The 17,010-nt window shown below is 40.6% G+C and overlaps 1 protein-coding gene across 3 annotated transcripts in view; it reads right to left on the bottom strand.

Annotated features, from left to right (window-relative positions):
- Nucleotides 1-2,713: 2,713 nt before the first annotated feature.
- Nucleotides 2,714-17,010, bottom strand: part of PARD3 (par-3 family cell polarity regulator) — a 1,299,417-nt gene continuing 1,285,120 nt past the window's right edge. For all 3 annotated transcript variants that reach the window (XM_030199049.1, XM_030199057.1, XM_030199066.1), the window contains one exon: nt 2,714-4,261. In XM_030199049.1, coding sequence (XP_030054909.1) covers nt 3,871-4,261 — 391 coding nt within the window. In that variant the 3' untranslated portion in view covers nt 2,714-3,870. The remainder of the gene's footprint in view (nt 4,262-17,010) is intronic.

Here is a 17,010-nt window from a genome sequence, read left to right as displayed (position 1 = left end):
TGCTACATTTGTACCCCACATTTTCCCACCTATTTGCAGGCTCAATGTGGCTTACATTATATTGCAAAAGATATAGTTATGAACAGAGTAAGAGGTTTGTTCTAAATTAACATATTACTATGTAAGAATTAAGGAAGATATGTCTGTGGAATAATTTACATAACACATAATGAAAAAGAAAAAAGATAATATGGCTAATATAATCATTTTAGAGGGATTAGTAGGTGGTTGGTTTAGATATAGAATAAGCATGCACTGCTTCCTTGGTATGCAAATCTCTTTTATGAATTTTCATGGTGGATATCCTGAAAACCTGATTGGCTGGGGTGCTTCCAGGACCAGGTTTGGGAATCACTGCACCAGTGCATTCAAGCTAACTGCAATAGTCACAGCATGTGGTAAAGTACTGTGTCCTTACTGAAATGTGTGTCCATTATAGAATAGTATCAAATGCCAGGACTTATGTCTGCTGAAACCAGGTGTAATTCCTAGTGTCCAATTTAAGTGCACATTCCCGGTATTCTATAACACTATCATCAAACTTTAGGAATGCCCCTGAGCTGCCCATACACCTCCCATGGCTACGTCCCCTTTTGGGTTGCATACTATGGGATTTAGGTGCACGTTGTCATAGAATAGCACATAGAAAGATGTGCAAACAAGTTCAAATTGGCACTAATTGGCTTGTTAGCCAATTTAGTCGGGTGCACATCTTGGATCAGGGCACAATTTTGGGGACCATATATAGAATCTGGGGGTTAGTGAATAAATTAATGCACACTGTTATGTATGGTAGTGGCTACCGTACTCATTGCTAACAGCACATGCTATTTTATATACTTTAGTAAAAGGGACCCCGAGATTGCTCACAGTTTTTTCTTGACCAAAACATTCATAGACAGAAAAACTCAGCTGCTGAGATGTCTTTCCTATGATCATACTTTAAGGATAATTTTATAAATGGGCACCTAGTTTCAAGCAACCAAAATTGGCCTCTTTTAAGCTTATTTTATAAAGAAAAAGTAGGTGCAACTTTTTATTATAAATTACTAGCCAAAGTGGCCAAAAACAAGCCTTAATTTAAGATGTGATCATTTATACCAGCCTCAGTGCTGGTGTAAATGACTGTGCCTACATGCAAGTACGCACTTAAATTATCAAATGTTATAATCAACGCACATATCTGTAACACTACCCATGTGTACCACAGTGAAAGCGTGTACCATGCAATCAATGCACACACGTTTATGCTGGTTGTATTTAATAAGAGGCTATTTACCATGTAAGTTACCTACTTAAGCATGTAAATGTTTTAAGTGCCATCATCACATATGTTCTTGGTGACTGAGCCTAAGCAGCTCCTTTATGACTTGTGAAAGTTAATTTTGGGAAAGAGATACCCAAAGTCAGAAGGCAGATCAATGTGCAAAGAAAAACATTTCAATAAAAAAATGAAATATCAAGAGAAAATGCAACTTGAGTTTCAGAATACCAGACTCTTTCATGAAACATTTCTAATCCCGATCCATTCCTTATTATGCAGCAGAATGCAAGAAATTTGTTGTTGTTGAAAACGTCTCAGACACAGACCCACATCTCTTGGAAATATGAGTGGCATTTTTAACTATTATTTTTTTCCAGCCCTGACTCTAGGCTGCTAGATGTATCCTTTCCCTTGGTATTTATAACACAGGAAGAAAAGATGATGTTTCTTTCCAAAGGTCTATAAAATAACATATATGTCAACACCTGCTTTTTTTCCCTTTAATATCCTCTATTGTTTCCAGAAGGCTCCAGAGAAATATAAGAGGCAATACAAATACCAGGATGAAAACAGCTTTTATTCTATCATTTATATACAGGGGGACAAAAAAGCTGCTCTATGTTGTACTGTAAACTGTGTAAAAGAGCCATTGTCATCCAATGCCACTGTGCTTACTTTAGTAACAAGTTTTAAACACTGTAGTACATTAACAAAAAAAACTGGATTAAAAGACACAGATACGTATGTAGAAGTTTCGCATATATTTTAAAAACAGCTTAACGCAAAAAATAAAAATGTGCCAGTAAACAAAATAGGCATCTTTTAAAAATCACATATTACATGATTTTCTCCCCTCCTCCCCCCCAAAAATCACAGGATATGCTGAGCTTAATTCAGAACAACAAATAGGTAAATGCAAGTGTGTCAACAGAAAATTTCAATATTCCAGATATGCATTAAAAACACCACTGCTTAAGGATGATTGCTGTTTTGCATTGATCACTAACTCACTATTTTGTAGTGATGGTGAAAGAAAGTGCACCCTGAAGCACAGCCAGCGGTCGACACATGATTGCGTTGGTACTTCCTTTTTTTCACTAAGATAAGTTTTATTTCATTTCATTTTCTTGTTATACATTTGAATAACCAATTATGAAACATATTATGGGCAAGCCATAAGCTTTTGTATTTGGCTGAAAAGCCCTGACGTTGATAGTCAAAAAATATTTTTTTTTCTGTATAGTTTTATTGTACTTGACAACTGGGAAGGTTTTATTGTGAATTGAGCCTCTTTCTCAATCATTTTCACATCAGGAATCACAGGCACTTTAGCAACCCAGCTAGATCTGACAACATACAAAGTTCGGAATAACAAATGGGTAAACGTGGAGATAGAAATTCTCAATATCACAGATATGCATTAAAAACATCACTGTTCAAGAAGTCCTTTTTTGTTTTTTGCTTGATGTCATGATTCATTACTTTGCGTAACAGTTTCCTTCCATTTACGTTTCAATCCACTGCCACGTTTTCTTCAGTTTGGGGTCGCAGCACACCTCTATACGCTGCAAAAGGAAGTGCAAGGTGGGAAGCTCCACATAAAAGATCTCACAAAATCTTCCACGTTTAAAAGTACAGTTGCAATGCAGTCTTACAACTTGGTCTTACTTTTCAACTCTTTCATCCTAATCCCCCACCCCACCTGCCAAAATAAAAGCCAATTAAAGAAATTGCTGAGATATACTGGGTTGTGAGAAAAGACAGACACATCCTCAGGTACAAAGTTTATATAATAAAAGGCATTCTAGAGGAGAAACAGCCTTCCTTACTGGCTACATAGCCACCTTCTCCCTCTATACTTCCCTCTTAGATTTAATGAGAGTAAAAGAATAATTTCCAAAAATATGATTCAAAAATGTATTTCAGACATAAAAAATATCTTCTCTATTTTATCCACCATTGTATTCGGAGATGAAAGGCAGTTATAACCATGAAAAGTGAAAGCTTTTTTTTGTTTCTCCTTATATATCAAATAAAAAAAAAATCTAGAGAAAATGTGAGAGAATAAATAAACTATTTCTTGGTATCCTGATGGATAAATATTGATTAAAAATATTGTCACTGATTCCATGATAACATATCTTATAGCCGCAATCTTTAGCAGACAAGAGACTTTTTCATCCAGTGGAGAACAATATGTAAGATGGAAGAACGTAGGTTTCCAGACTCTCAGTGTCATACATGAAGCTGAACATGGGTAAAACAGCACACTGCAAAGCCAAACACAGAACAGAAAACCTAACAGCTTACTGGCAGGACCTACAGGCTACAGTGCTTGACAACATGATTTTTAGGGGAAATATTCGGTTTACTTATGATTGTCAAATGGTGGAAAATCCTCCCGTGAACAAAAGAGTTGAAAGGTACGCGGCATGACATATTAAGGGCCACTAATGCTTTGCTAAAGGCACTGAAAACAGACAACAGACATATGCCATAGTACCATCAATTTTTAAAAAAATGTTTTTAAAATACAAGTCTTTATAAGAAAATGTTCTTTATTGCCTTTACTTTGATCGCCATCTTTGTTCATCCATTCTTTCAACTCAGGAATAAAACGGTCTTCCTTTTTCTGGTGTTTGTAATCTGTTCAACCTGGCTACCTGAGATGGAGAGGGTGGCACATCTTGCCTTACAGGACCTTTCGGAAGGGTGCAATTGGGATCCTGAATTTTTTTGTATGAGTCATATTTATTAGATCCCTCCAGAGATGTCTTTTTTTTCAGCTGCTCTTTCCGCCTCTGCTCTTGACGGAGCAGTTCCTGTGCCTCTAGCATTACTCTGGCATTGAAGCCATGTCCTCCCATGTAACCGTTTCTTGATCCTTGGTAGCTGGAGTACCGGGGGTTTTCCTTTGCGCTTTGGAAGCCTTCACCAGGAGAATAACTCTGGTCCCAGGAATCTTGAGATATGGAGCTGGCATTCTTTCTGCTTTGCCTAGAAAAGTAATTATAAGAATTAATGGAATAGGGACATCATTCTTCCGCCTATGTTTACTAAGGTGCATTTACTAGGTGCGTTAGAATTGTTAACGCTTGTTAATGGTTAACTCGCGTTAAATGCTAATGCGCCTATAAAAATGTATAGGCGCGTTGGCATTTAGTGTGCATTAACTTTAAAGGCATGTTAAAAATGCCAACACTCCTTAGTAAACATACCCATTAGTTTTGCAGTTCAGCAGTTGAGAGGTGATTTTAATTCTCTCCCCTTGTACCAGTTGCCTCTATCTTTAATAGATCTGATATTTTACTAGCTCTGCTGAGTGTTATAGGTGCATTTTTGTAAAATGTAGTAGGAAAGTTACAAATGTCATGGTCATTTTAGATTATCAAAAAAGAAATCTCAAATAAAACTGCAGTCCTGAAACTGTAGAGCAACTCTTTCATTAAGCTGTCACTATAATGATAGCATAAGTACAAAATATGGATTATTGTATAATGTTGATGAAAGAGTTAGGTTTAGACTCCTATTTAATTAAAACTGTAACTGACAGACCCTTTAAACACTCGCTCGCAAGCTGTGCAAGTCAGTTTTGATTAAATTCTTTCATCACAGTCAGCATTCCAAAATTAGGGATTTGTGTACTATTAGAATAATCACCCAGAAAATAGCAAATTTGCAGACACATGGCAGGTGATAATCCACAGTACTTCACTCATTTTAAATTTGCACAGAGTAGGCAAATACATTCAAATGCACGTAAGAGGTATTAATCCTCATCTCCTACAGCAGAAATAATATAAATTCTCTAAATCTAAATTTTTACATATTTTTTTTAATTTGCACTCATCCCAGCAGATTACTTTAGGAATCTCAAACAAGACCTGGTATCAAAGTATATCTATTTGATCTGCTATGGGAAAAGAGGAATTGAAAGACTAAGCTGCATCAGTCCTTAACTTTAGCAAAGAAAAGGTTCAGGGCTATGTAGCTGTGTACGCTTGTAGGATGGCAGCTTAGGGCACAACTCAGTCACTACATAAAAATCATGCATCAAAGACATTCACACCCACCTGGCTACCCTACCAGGTATATTGATCACACAGGTTCACACCTGATGTCTGGAGTCAGGCATGAGAGTAGTATGACATTTTGGCAAGTCAAAATTCAAATGTGAAGAGTCAACCACACTCTTTGGCAAAGGGTTTCTTCCCTTTGCCAAAGAGTGTTATTGAGTCTTCACGTTTGAATTTTGAGTTGTCTCTTAGAACTAGTGAAGTGGATCCAAGTGGGTTTATACTTTGACATTTTGGCAAGCCCATCTGATACACAGAACCCTCTAATCCTTCCTTTCTCTCTATAGCCCCTTCATAAAAAGGTTATGCTCCTGGGTTCATCTGAAAATCTGAAGGTTCTAGCATAAGCAGTGGAATGGGGTGGGCCTCTGTGGTCATGGCTCAATCCATATTTTGCCCAACACAGTATTAAGAGGCTCGTTTAACTAAACTGCTAATGCAGGAAAAATGGTCTAACGCAGGATATGGTAAAATGTTCCTGCATTCATTTTGTTATCTGCACATGCTAAGCATGTGGTATTTCTTTTTTTTTTTTTTGAGGGGTGTGTGTTAGGGGCGAAGAATGGGTGTGGATGTTCTAATCAGCTAGTGTGCTGTAGCAGATCTATAATGTGGGAGTCCTTAGTGTCTCCTAAATAGAAAGTGGTAAGTGTTCCTGCTTTAAGTTTTTTTAAGTGTCTACACTAATGCTAACATAAGGACACACTAACCCCCTGGATTCTACAAAGGTCACAAAAAATTGCATGCATAAATTTAGGCACGTTCCTGAATTGCATGCGTAATTTAATAGAAAAAAGAGCCAAAGGCTTTTTAACAAGCAAATATTGGCACTACTACTACTACTTAACATTTCTAGAGCGCTACTAGGGTTACGCAGCGCTGTACAGATTAACATAAATTGACATAAAGGACAGTCCCTGCTCCAAGGAGCTTTCAATCTAAAGGGCGAAATGTCAAGTAGGGGCAGTCCAGGTTTCCTGAATAGAGGTATGATGGTTAGGTGCCGAAGGCGACATCAAAGAGGTGGGCTTTGAGCAAGGCTTTGAAGATGGGCAGGGAGGGGGCCTGGCGTATGGGCTCAGGGAGTTTATTCCAGGCATGGGGTGAGGCGAGGCAGAAAGGGCGGAGCCTGGAGTTGGCGGTGGTGGAGAAGGGTACTGACAGGAGGGATTTGTCTTGAGAACGGAGGTTACGGGTAGGAACGTAAGGGGAATGTAGTGCCAAATATTGACACTAATTAGATTTAATTGCTGCTTACCCATGTAAAGTTAGGCACAGGATCTGCGTCTAAAATTTACATGCGGTCCAAAGAAAGGGGCATGGAAATGGGTGTTTATAGGTGGATCAAGGCGTGGCTTTCAGTTACGTGTGTAATTGTAGAATAATGGTGCTTTGCATGTAAATTTAGGCCATTTTCATTGGTGCAAATGGCCGCACTTAAATTTACACATGGCCTTTCTGCTTAAGTGTTAATTCTATAAACTGCACTGAATTTTAGGCACAGCTTAATAGTACTGATTTTTTAGGCGCCATATATAGGACCTAGCCCTAAGTCCATTTACTAGTGCAGCTTAGTGAAAGGCTCTCTAAGCAAACAGAGGGCTTGGGAATAGATCTAGAGATGGGTTTGTTTGGCCGCTCAAACCCCAAAGATGTTCCCACTGCCCCTGTGTTATATATTGACCATGTGGGAATCAAAGAGGACTCAGATCTCAAAACATCAACAGATCTACAATGGTTATCACTTTTAACAATATGAAAAAGTGCAATCCGATGAAAATGTCTCTTCCTACTGCAGCTGACTATGATCATAGTATTGCTTAGTCTCTGGGATACAAGAGACTTTATATGGCTGAAGGTATCATTAGTAATGATGCCACACGGTTGTTTTGTGCATGCTTTTTTCGCTGTTCATATTTTGGACGTTTTCATCTGAAGAACATCCTTCTCACATATTTCATACAGGAGTATCCCAACCTCTTTCTTGTTTGAAAATTTATTTAATTTATTTATTTATTTATTCCATAGGCTTGATATATTGCAGAGGGCCTGACATAGGCTTCAAAGCGGTTTACAAATGCTTAAAAAAAAAAAAAGAAAGACAGGAAGAAAGGATATCTTGTGAAAAGGAAAGGAAACTGGAAAAAAAGTGCTAGGAAGTACGGAGTTCACAGGGAGATTACAGCACAGGGAAATAGGAGGCAGTGAAGAGATGCATTTTCAGTGTTTCAGGTGGAATTGGTAGATTGGTCACGGATATGGCGAGGGAGGTTGTTCCAGAGCTGTGGTCCCATGTGACTAAAAGCAGTGTCATGAGAGTTGAGGTGGATGATGGATGGCAGAGCTAATGTGAGAAGATTGTTTTTAGTGGATTTGAGGCAGTGGAGGGAAGAATAGGGTATGAGCAGTCTGTTGAGATAGATAAAGGCGGAAGGGCATCTGGATTTATAAAGTAATAGAAGTATTTTAAATTTGATTCAGGCGGAAAACAGAAGCCAGTGCTTGAACTGGAGAAGAAGACTGACATGGTCAAAGTGATGAACATAATGGAGAAGTTTGACTGAAGTAGATTGTATTAACTATAATTGTTTAAGGCTATGTAAAGGAAGCCTGGCAAAAAGAGAGTTACAATAATCCAAGCGTGATATGACCAGAGCATGAAGGAAGAGGCGTAATAGTGAAGCTGGGAGAAGGGAACAGATGGAGAGGAATTGGTGGAGGGCAAAGAAGGATGCACGGAGAACAGAATCTACGTGAGGTTTGAAGGTCAGGTTGAAGTCAAACGTGACACCTAGAGTCTTTGAACAGCAAGACTTTGACATCCAAGGTGAGGGCAGGGAGGGAAGTGTAAAGACTGGTAAAGAATTACTTCATATTTGGTAGTGTTAAGAAAAAGGAGGTTGGATTTCATCCAGACGGAAACCCTAGAGAGGCAGTTATTGAGGGTGGTGGCAGAGAATGCATCGTTAACCCTACATAAAATCTGAATATCATCTGCATAGCAGAAAGAGTTGCAGGCATGATTCTGGAGGGGGGCACGAAGATGTTGAGCACAGCAAGTGCAAGTATGGAGCCTTGAGGGACACCAGAATAAAGCAGGAGGTACTGGGTAGTCTCACGATTGAACGAGAGGTAATAGGAGCAGTCAGAGAGAGAGAGAGAGAGAGAGAGAGAGAGAGAGAGCTGTAGATGGATGTGAGATTGATGGGGGGGTTTTTGGACATTATGAGCAGGATGTCCCAATTCTGACTTGGACGTTCTTTCAAAAATGCTTCTCCATGGCACATATGTGGTTTTATAAAATAGGATAAAAGTAGGCACTTACATAGCCTTCACATATAGGCAACCTGCTATAAAATTACCTCCTAAATGTCTAGTAGTGTGCCTAACTGTAAAGTTATGTGCATGATTTCATGCGCATACAAAATCAGTGCAACTTTCCAGCACAATACATGTGTGAAACTTTACCTACTGCAGAATGAAGCACAAAAGTGACACATTTAAACAGCAAGCAGTTTATGCAAATAACTTTTGTAACTTTGGGTTATACATGCAAATCTTTAGCACACCCATGTTTTGTGTGGACAAATCTATGCAAATAATGAAATTCTGCCCCTATCTTTAGGAAGCTGAAAGCATACAGTGAACACACAGGGCTGAGTAATGCACAAAACTCTAGTTTTCTGTTGACATGTCCTAAATCCTAAATAAATCTTTGAAAAGGGATCAAATACAAACCAACACATGCGTCCAGCGTTTCCTACATGAGTACAAAGATGTGGAATGCACTACCAACTCACTTGAAAATGATCAACGAATTAAATAGCTTCCGCAAAGCTTTGAAAACCTATCTCTTTAACAAAGCCTACCATGAGAACCCATAATTACTTGAACACAACCCTTACACTCCTTTATTTAGAATGTCTCAATGTACAGCTGCATAACCAGATCCTCTTGTCTTCTTTTATTTTTTTGCAACACCAATTGCGTTTCTTCCCTGCCATGGCGATGCCGTAACAGATCTTTGTAAGCCACATTGAGCCTGCAAATAGGTGGGAAAATGTGGGATACAAGTGCAATAAAGAATAATAATAATAAAACAAATGGCTTGCCTTACTTTTTCATCAAATGACTGAGTGCCATGTACTAAAACTGCAGTTTCTAACAGTGGGGCTATAACCACCAGAGCAGCTTTCTCAGCTTACAGTAAAGCTGTAGATCTTCAGTGGAGAGTATTGAATTTCTTCCAATTACAAAGGCTTCCACAACCTGTTTGTCTCACCGTGTGGAGCATACCATGTGTTCTTTCAAGTTTCATCAAGATAATTTCTATTACATCTCAAGGCGATTTCCACAGAATTCGCTTACAGCTCAGACCAAGTCACAGAAGGTCAGCTAGGAGTCATACAGTCACAGCCAAAAAGAAAAGGCCAGATTATTGCTTTCACGTAAGCATAACACGTTTCAAAAAAGCATTAAAATGTGTAGCTATAGTCTCTTAATTTTCTATAACACCACTTTGAGAGGTAGATTAATTTAAACTGAAACATTTTTTTGAACTGTGTATATATACTGGGACTCCTTGTGCATGCTCAGTTCATGCAAGAACTGTGCATGCTTGGGGAGTCCTGGAGTCAGTGACTGGAGGCATCCCGCTGATTTCCTGTTTCCTGCAGGAGCAAGAGGAGAAGGGGAGCTAATGTCTTTGGCATCCCTGCCAGCAAAGGTATTTTTAATGTGCCGGAGTAGGGGAGAGGGAAAGTGTTGCCCCCTCTAATCCACCCCTGGGCCCCTTACCCCCAAATCAGAGGGCTGGCTATGCCCCTGATTCATATGTAATATACGCAAGTCACTGAAGCCATTCTGTCTGTTGAACTCCAGCTTCATCAAATGAAAGCAGATTTTAGAAAGAACAAATCAGAACTGAGTCATCCAGGTTGGGATGTATCAAGTTCTGGTAGTATTTTAGAAAAGTATTTGCCAACACAGAGCATTTTCTAAAATCAATGCAAGAACAGATGTGCATGTGCCAGCTATGTGCCTTGGCAGCATCCATTTACAAATGTCAGCATTTAAAATATCACGGGGGTCTGCCACTTTAGAAAGCTATACATTTTTCTTGTCCCAAGCTGTCACAGGGCCCAATATCATTTGCCAGTATTGCACTTTTTGGGGGAGTGTGAAACACTGGGAGATTGAAGCGCAACCTTCCCTAATCCCTCCAGTATAGCACTGCACAAAACAAGAACCTTTTTACAACCTAGACATCCCTGGGAGCAGCTGTAAATCCCAAGGTTGATCTCATGGATACAAACGTGCATTCGCCATCTAAAATAGGAAATGCATAGCTTTCTGAAATCTGGATTTAGGTGTGTACGTGATATATATTGTCTAAATGCCGGTTCTCCATCCAAATTGCAAACAGGGTTTCTAAAATAACCAACTAAGCTTTAAAATGCTGCATAGCTTCTCATGTTTAATATATGTACAATATACTTTTATTTTTTATTATGTGTGTAATACTGTAACCTGATTAGATTTGTTTGATAGGTGGGATATACCTATCACCAGACCGTGAGTAAAATGCCTATTATATTTCAAGATATTGAGACTGACAAGGCTTGAAAGGCCTGACAGTAAAAACCAAAGTAAAAACTGAATAATTGCTAGTGAACTGAAGACACCTTCAGCAGGACGGGCTTGCCTGAGATGGAGCCTTTTGCACTGCATTTGATCAACCGGAGAAGGCAGGCTCGTGAGGAGAGCAGATTGGGGCAACACGGTCTTAATAGTAACCACAGGAAATATATACCATAATGAATACCCTCAAACTACTCCTAATAATCTACTCCTTAACACTAACCACCCTATTGCAGAAAACAACATCATATCCGTACTACACAATCATCATTGATCAAATACACCACACCTCACCAAACTGATAATAACCTAAATAAAGAAAGAACACTTACATGCGAACAACCACAACAGAAGGGAAAGAAGGGCCCAAACAAATTCACCTCAACAAAGAAACGACAACTAACAAAAGTGCACTTAACACCAAATACAGAAGACCCATTCAAAACAATCCAAGTGGGCTACGTCAACGCCAGATCCGCAGTAAATAAAACAGCAATACTAACAGACTGGATCAAAGTTGCCAGCTGGAAAAAATTTTCCCCAGCCCAAAACGAGCCGTAAACCCGCCCAAAAACCGCCCGTAGCCAATCCCTGTCTCCCGCGTCACCGAACCCCGCCCCTGCATCACCAACCCGCCCCCATGTCACTAGCCCCGCCCCCTACATCATCCCTGATGTCAACCCCGCCCCTGAAAGGCTTCTATTGGTCCAATTTGGACCAACAGAAGCCCCGGAAAAGCTTCTATTGGACCAAAAGAAGCCCCGGAAAAGCTTCTATTGGACTGAATTGGACCAATAGAAGCCCCGGAAAAAAACGCTGAACTCGCACAGCGGTGACGGGAAAACCGCCCAAAAAACCGCATCCCGCAGCCGGCGAAATTTTCCCGCCGCCGCTGGCGAAAACCCGCCCACCTGGCAACTTTGGACTGGATTATGTCAGAAAACGTCGACCTACCCTTCCTCACTGAAACTTGGATCCATGACCAAAAGGACCCTTTAAATCCTAGACCTGTGCCCTCCAGGATACAAAATCACACACTGGACCAGAAAAGAGAAGAGAGGCAGAGGCATAGCACTAATCTATCGGTCCCACTTTACCACCAAAACCACTGCCGAGTCCATAACACCTCAACTTGAAATTGCTCAATCAGAATCCACAAAAAAACCCTACGCGATCATTTGAATTGTGTCTTGTTTTACAGACCTCCAGGTAATTGGAACGAAGGCCAGACCAACTTCATGGACTTCATTTCAAACACATGTGTAACCAACTCCAATACACTAGTACTAGGAGACATCAACCTTCACTTAGAAGACCCGAACTCAATGCACAAGAATGTAAGGAATTTTTCCGTTTATGCAATCTCAAATGGCCACAAATGCAAGCAACCCACGTCAAAGGGCACACACTTGATCTCATCTAACACAAACTCTCAACAGACCAGAACCTAACAATAACAAATACGAAATGGACAGAGACACCCTGGACCGACCACTACAAACTAAACTTATTCCTACACTGGCGGAAGAAGGGTATACAACGAATACTAGAACACACATCCTACAGCACAAGAGGTCAAGTAGACAAGAAAACATTCTGGCAACTAATGTACAATAATGAATGGGCAACACAAACAGACTCCATATAGTACCTCATAGAATGGGACAAAACATGCAAAAGCATACTAGATGAAATTGTGCCCTTATGAACAAGAACCCTACGCAAGCATAACTGGACACCATGGTTCAACGATGAACTGAAAATAATTTTTATTTTCTGGCGTGCAGCAAAAAATGGGCAGTAATTGTCATTCTACGCGTATAGATGATTACTGTACGGTTAACTCGCGAGACCTTACCGCTAAGTCAATCGCTGGCGGTAAGGTGTCAGACGCAAAATGAACACGTGCCAACTTTTATTTTGCCACATGCCCATTTTCGGCAAAGGTTTTATAAAAAGGCCCTTTTACAGGCGAGCTGAAAAATGGATCTGTGTACACCCAAAACAGGTGCCTACACTAGCGCAGCCCATTTTTTAGCGCACCTTAGTAAAAGGGCCCCAAAGTAAAGGTGATATACTTTACACCTCTGCTGTATGTGAATTCTTTTAATTGCATTCAATAGTTTTATGCATGTTTTTTACATGGAGTCAGTGTATATTTTTTTTTTTTTTTTTGAAAATATCTTTATTATTAGAAGAAAAGACATGTAACATTTGAACATCACATTTCGGCTCAGTGTATATTTTAATATTCATGTTTCTGGTTGAAGTCTGTGGTCTATAATTGCCAGTTCTTTTAGGGATCCTTTTAATAAAGCATACAAACAGATTTAACACATGCTAATGATTAGCAAGCACTAAATGATAAGACATCCATTATATTCCTATGGATGTCTTATCATTTAGTGCATACTAATCATTAGCGCACCTTAGTAAAAGGAACCTTAGTGTATTTATGTATGATTTGCATCATTGCTAGTAGTTATATTATTTATAGTTATTTTAGTTTATTTATTTATGATTGAATATATACTTAAAATATGATAGTGGTATAAAAGTATTTTAACAGCGCTTGACAAAGCCTTTGATAAGGTCAAACACAGCCGTGCTGGGCTTTTAATTATCTACATATTTATTGTTTTATATGTGGTGAATACATTTTGGATAGTTTTATTTTTCAGCCTCTACGATCCGCTGTTTTGTCGTTTATTCTGGATCTTGTAGATTGTATGCCTGTTTGTTTTCTGCGACCAAGTTTTCTGAAGCACTAATAATGTATCTGGAGCCAAATATCCTAAAACTGTACTAAAGACAATGGTCAGGAACCATAGCCAGAACATTCTTTCCAATTACAGGTTTCTGGCACTGTGTCAAAGGATCTTGTCTTAAAAGTAGCTGTCCTGAAGAAAACTCTTAAATCTAATTGCATGCTTTTGCATCTTTGCCTAGAGCCCTTTAATTTTCATTTTAAAAGTCATAAAAGTAATCTGTCTTAATTTAAAGATAAATAGTAACAGAAAGCATATGTATAATTCTAATACATTGTCATTGATCTGAAAAAGTTTTAATTGAAACAATGATCTTAGCCCAGATGTTATATCAGTAACAGTGAGCCCTCTTCATGTGTTAGTCATGAAATCCTGAACAATTACTGAAAAAGGATGCCTGGCAGATGTAATGTTTGCATCTTGAGTGTGAGGCTTGTAACAACATGTCATGTGATTAAAGTGCATTCAAGAACTATTCACAAAGAGGATGCTGGCTAACTTAATATTTCTTATCAATCTTTAGTCTGTACTGTTTGTTAGTTTCTGTCGTGTTTCTCAGAATTACGGTCTCTCCTTATACTTTGAAACAGGGGTGTAGCCAAACTTCGGAGGGAGGGGGTCCAGAGCCCGAGGTGAGGGAGCACATTTTAGCCGTGTCTTGGTGCCGCGGGATCCCTCTGCCATTTTTGACCCCACCCCCACCCCCGCCATCGGGTACCTTTGCTGGCGGGGGTCCCCAACCTCCGCCAGCCGAAGTTCTCTTCTCCAGCGCTGTGTTGCTGATCTGCAAGGCTTCTGTTTCTGTGAATCTGACGTCCGACCAAATCTATGGGGGCTCATGCCCCATGGCCCAACGTAGCTACGCCCCTGCTTTGAAAATGTCTGACTTTGTGATGAATGAAATTCTGTTGCAATTTCTTCAGTCTTAAAAGTCAGGTCATTGTTTGATGATTTAGAAGGCAATTCTACAGGCACGTGCCGAACACATGCATCACAGGGCTTTTAACTGACAGACACCTATGTGCACTAAGCGCTTTTCTAGAAGGTAGTGTCTGAGGGGCCTTTTTACTAAACCGCATAGGCACCTACGTGCACCATTTCATAACTACCGCCCAGTTACTGCGTGGCACGGGCAGTAATTTCATTTTTTACACAAGTCCAGTATGCGTACCAGGAAATATATAATTTGTTTTCTGGTGCTCAGCACTAACCGGGCTGTAATCGGCATTGTATGCGTGCTGACAACTACCACCCAGTTATCGCGTGACACCTTACCTCTAAGTCAATGGGTGGCGGTAAGGTCTCGGGCCCAAAATGGACATGCGCCAATTTTCATTTTGCCACACGTCTTTTTTGGCCAAAAAAAAGGCCTTTTTGCAGGTATGCTGAAAAATGGACCTGTGTGCGTCCAATATACGCGTTTACAACAGCGCAGGCGATTTTCAGCGCACCTTAGTAAAAGGACCCCTAAATGTCATGGAGGGGCATAATCGAAAGGGCTGCCCAAGTTTTGCAGAGGATGTCCTTGCAAAACGTCCCAATGGGTGGGCGGGGAAACCCGTATTATTGAAGCAAGATGGATTTCCATCTTTCGTTTCGATAATACGGTCGGGGATGTCCAAATCTTGAAATTTAGGTCGTCCTTAGAGATGGTTGTCCCTAGACCTGGTTGTTTCTGATTGTCGGCAATAATAGAAACCAAGCACGCCCATCTCAGAAAAGACCAAATGCAAGCCCTTTAGCCATGGGAGGAGCCAGCATTCATAGTGCACTGGTCCCCCTCACAAGCCAGAACACCAACCGGGCACCCTAGGGGGCACTGCAGTGGACTTCATAAATTGCTCTCAGGTACATAACTCCCTTAACCTTGTGTGCTGAGCCCCCCAAAACCCACTACCCAAAACTGTACACCAGGGGGGCAGGGGGAGAGGAGGGTCGCAGGACATGGGTGGCTACAGAGGGGCAGGGGAGAGGAGGGTCGTTGTTTGATGCGCCGCTCCCTGCCACTTGCTCTGCGTGTTTCCCTACTCCTCCCCCTGCCTAGGAATCAGCTGAGAGTGACGTCAGCCTGGGTGGCTGGAGGGGGGGCAGGGGAGAGGAGGGTCGCTGGACATGGGTGGCTGGAGGGAAGGCAGGGGAGAGGAGGGTCGCTGGACATGGGTGGCTGCAGGAGGGGCAGGGGGAGAGGAGGGTCGCTGGACATGGGTGGCTGGAGGGAGGGGGTGAGGGGGGTCCTCAGACCAGAGAGGTGGGGGTGGAAGGGGGCCTCAGACCATAAAGGGAGGGGGAGGGGGCACACACTCACTCACTCTCTGTCTCTCACATACACTCTCTCTGACACACTCTCTATCACACTCTCCATCTCTCACACACAGTCTCTCTCAAACATATGCTCCGAGGAAAACCTTGCTAGTGCTCGTTTCATTTCTGACAGAAACGGGCCTTTTTTTACTAGTCATATATAAATTATGGACTCGATTCTATATATGGAGCCTCAAAAGGTGGCAGTGAAAACATTTTCGCCTAGGCGTATTCTATAAATAGTGCCTAAACCTAGGTGTGGTTTATGGAATAAGCCTAGGTGATTATAGAATATGTTTAGCGACCATGCCTGTGCCTAACTCTAGGTGCGTCCTTTTACACCTTGACCCACCCATTCCATGCCCCTTTTTGGCAGCCTGAGAAGAATCTAACTGTGCAGTGTCAGAAATACTTTCTTGTGGGGAACTGAATTTTGATGAAGTTAAGAGCACAGCAGGGACTACGAGTAAACAGGAACACAGGTCCCATTTCAATTTCATCCCAATCCCATTCTTTTTTCTCTTCTTTTCTGAAATATTCTGTTTGGAACATTTGCTCCATTTTGAACCAACCTGTCTGCACTCAAAGACTCTTCATTCCCCATTCTCCCCAGCTCTTTCCTTTCTTTAGAAGGCTGCTTTTAAACATTACACTCTTTCCCTGACCAGGGTTTCTTGATTTTAACTATTTTCCAAAAAGGTTCTTTTTGTGTCCTGTCAGTGTCTCTCGACATGACTGGCAAATCCATGGAGGAGTATTCTCTCTTAACTGTCTATACTGTGCTGAATACATTTTGTTGCGTTATATAAATTATTAACAGTATTTCAACATACAACCACCAGGACCAGGTCTCTGTGGTTTTCTCAAACAACTCACTGCAGAAATGTGCAAAGTAGCTTATCTATGAAGAAAGCTATAGCAAAGGTTTTAAAGTTTTCTTCTATTGAAAGAGCCATAAGGA

This window comes from Microcaecilia unicolor, chromosome 1 (genome assembly GCF_901765095.1).
Source record: "Microcaecilia unicolor chromosome 1, aMicUni1.1, whole genome shotgun sequence".
Classification (NCBI taxonomy): domain Eukaryota; kingdom Metazoa; phylum Chordata; class Amphibia; order Gymnophiona; family Siphonopidae; genus Microcaecilia; species Microcaecilia unicolor.
This window is presented reverse-complemented; position numbering and strand designations above follow the sequence as displayed.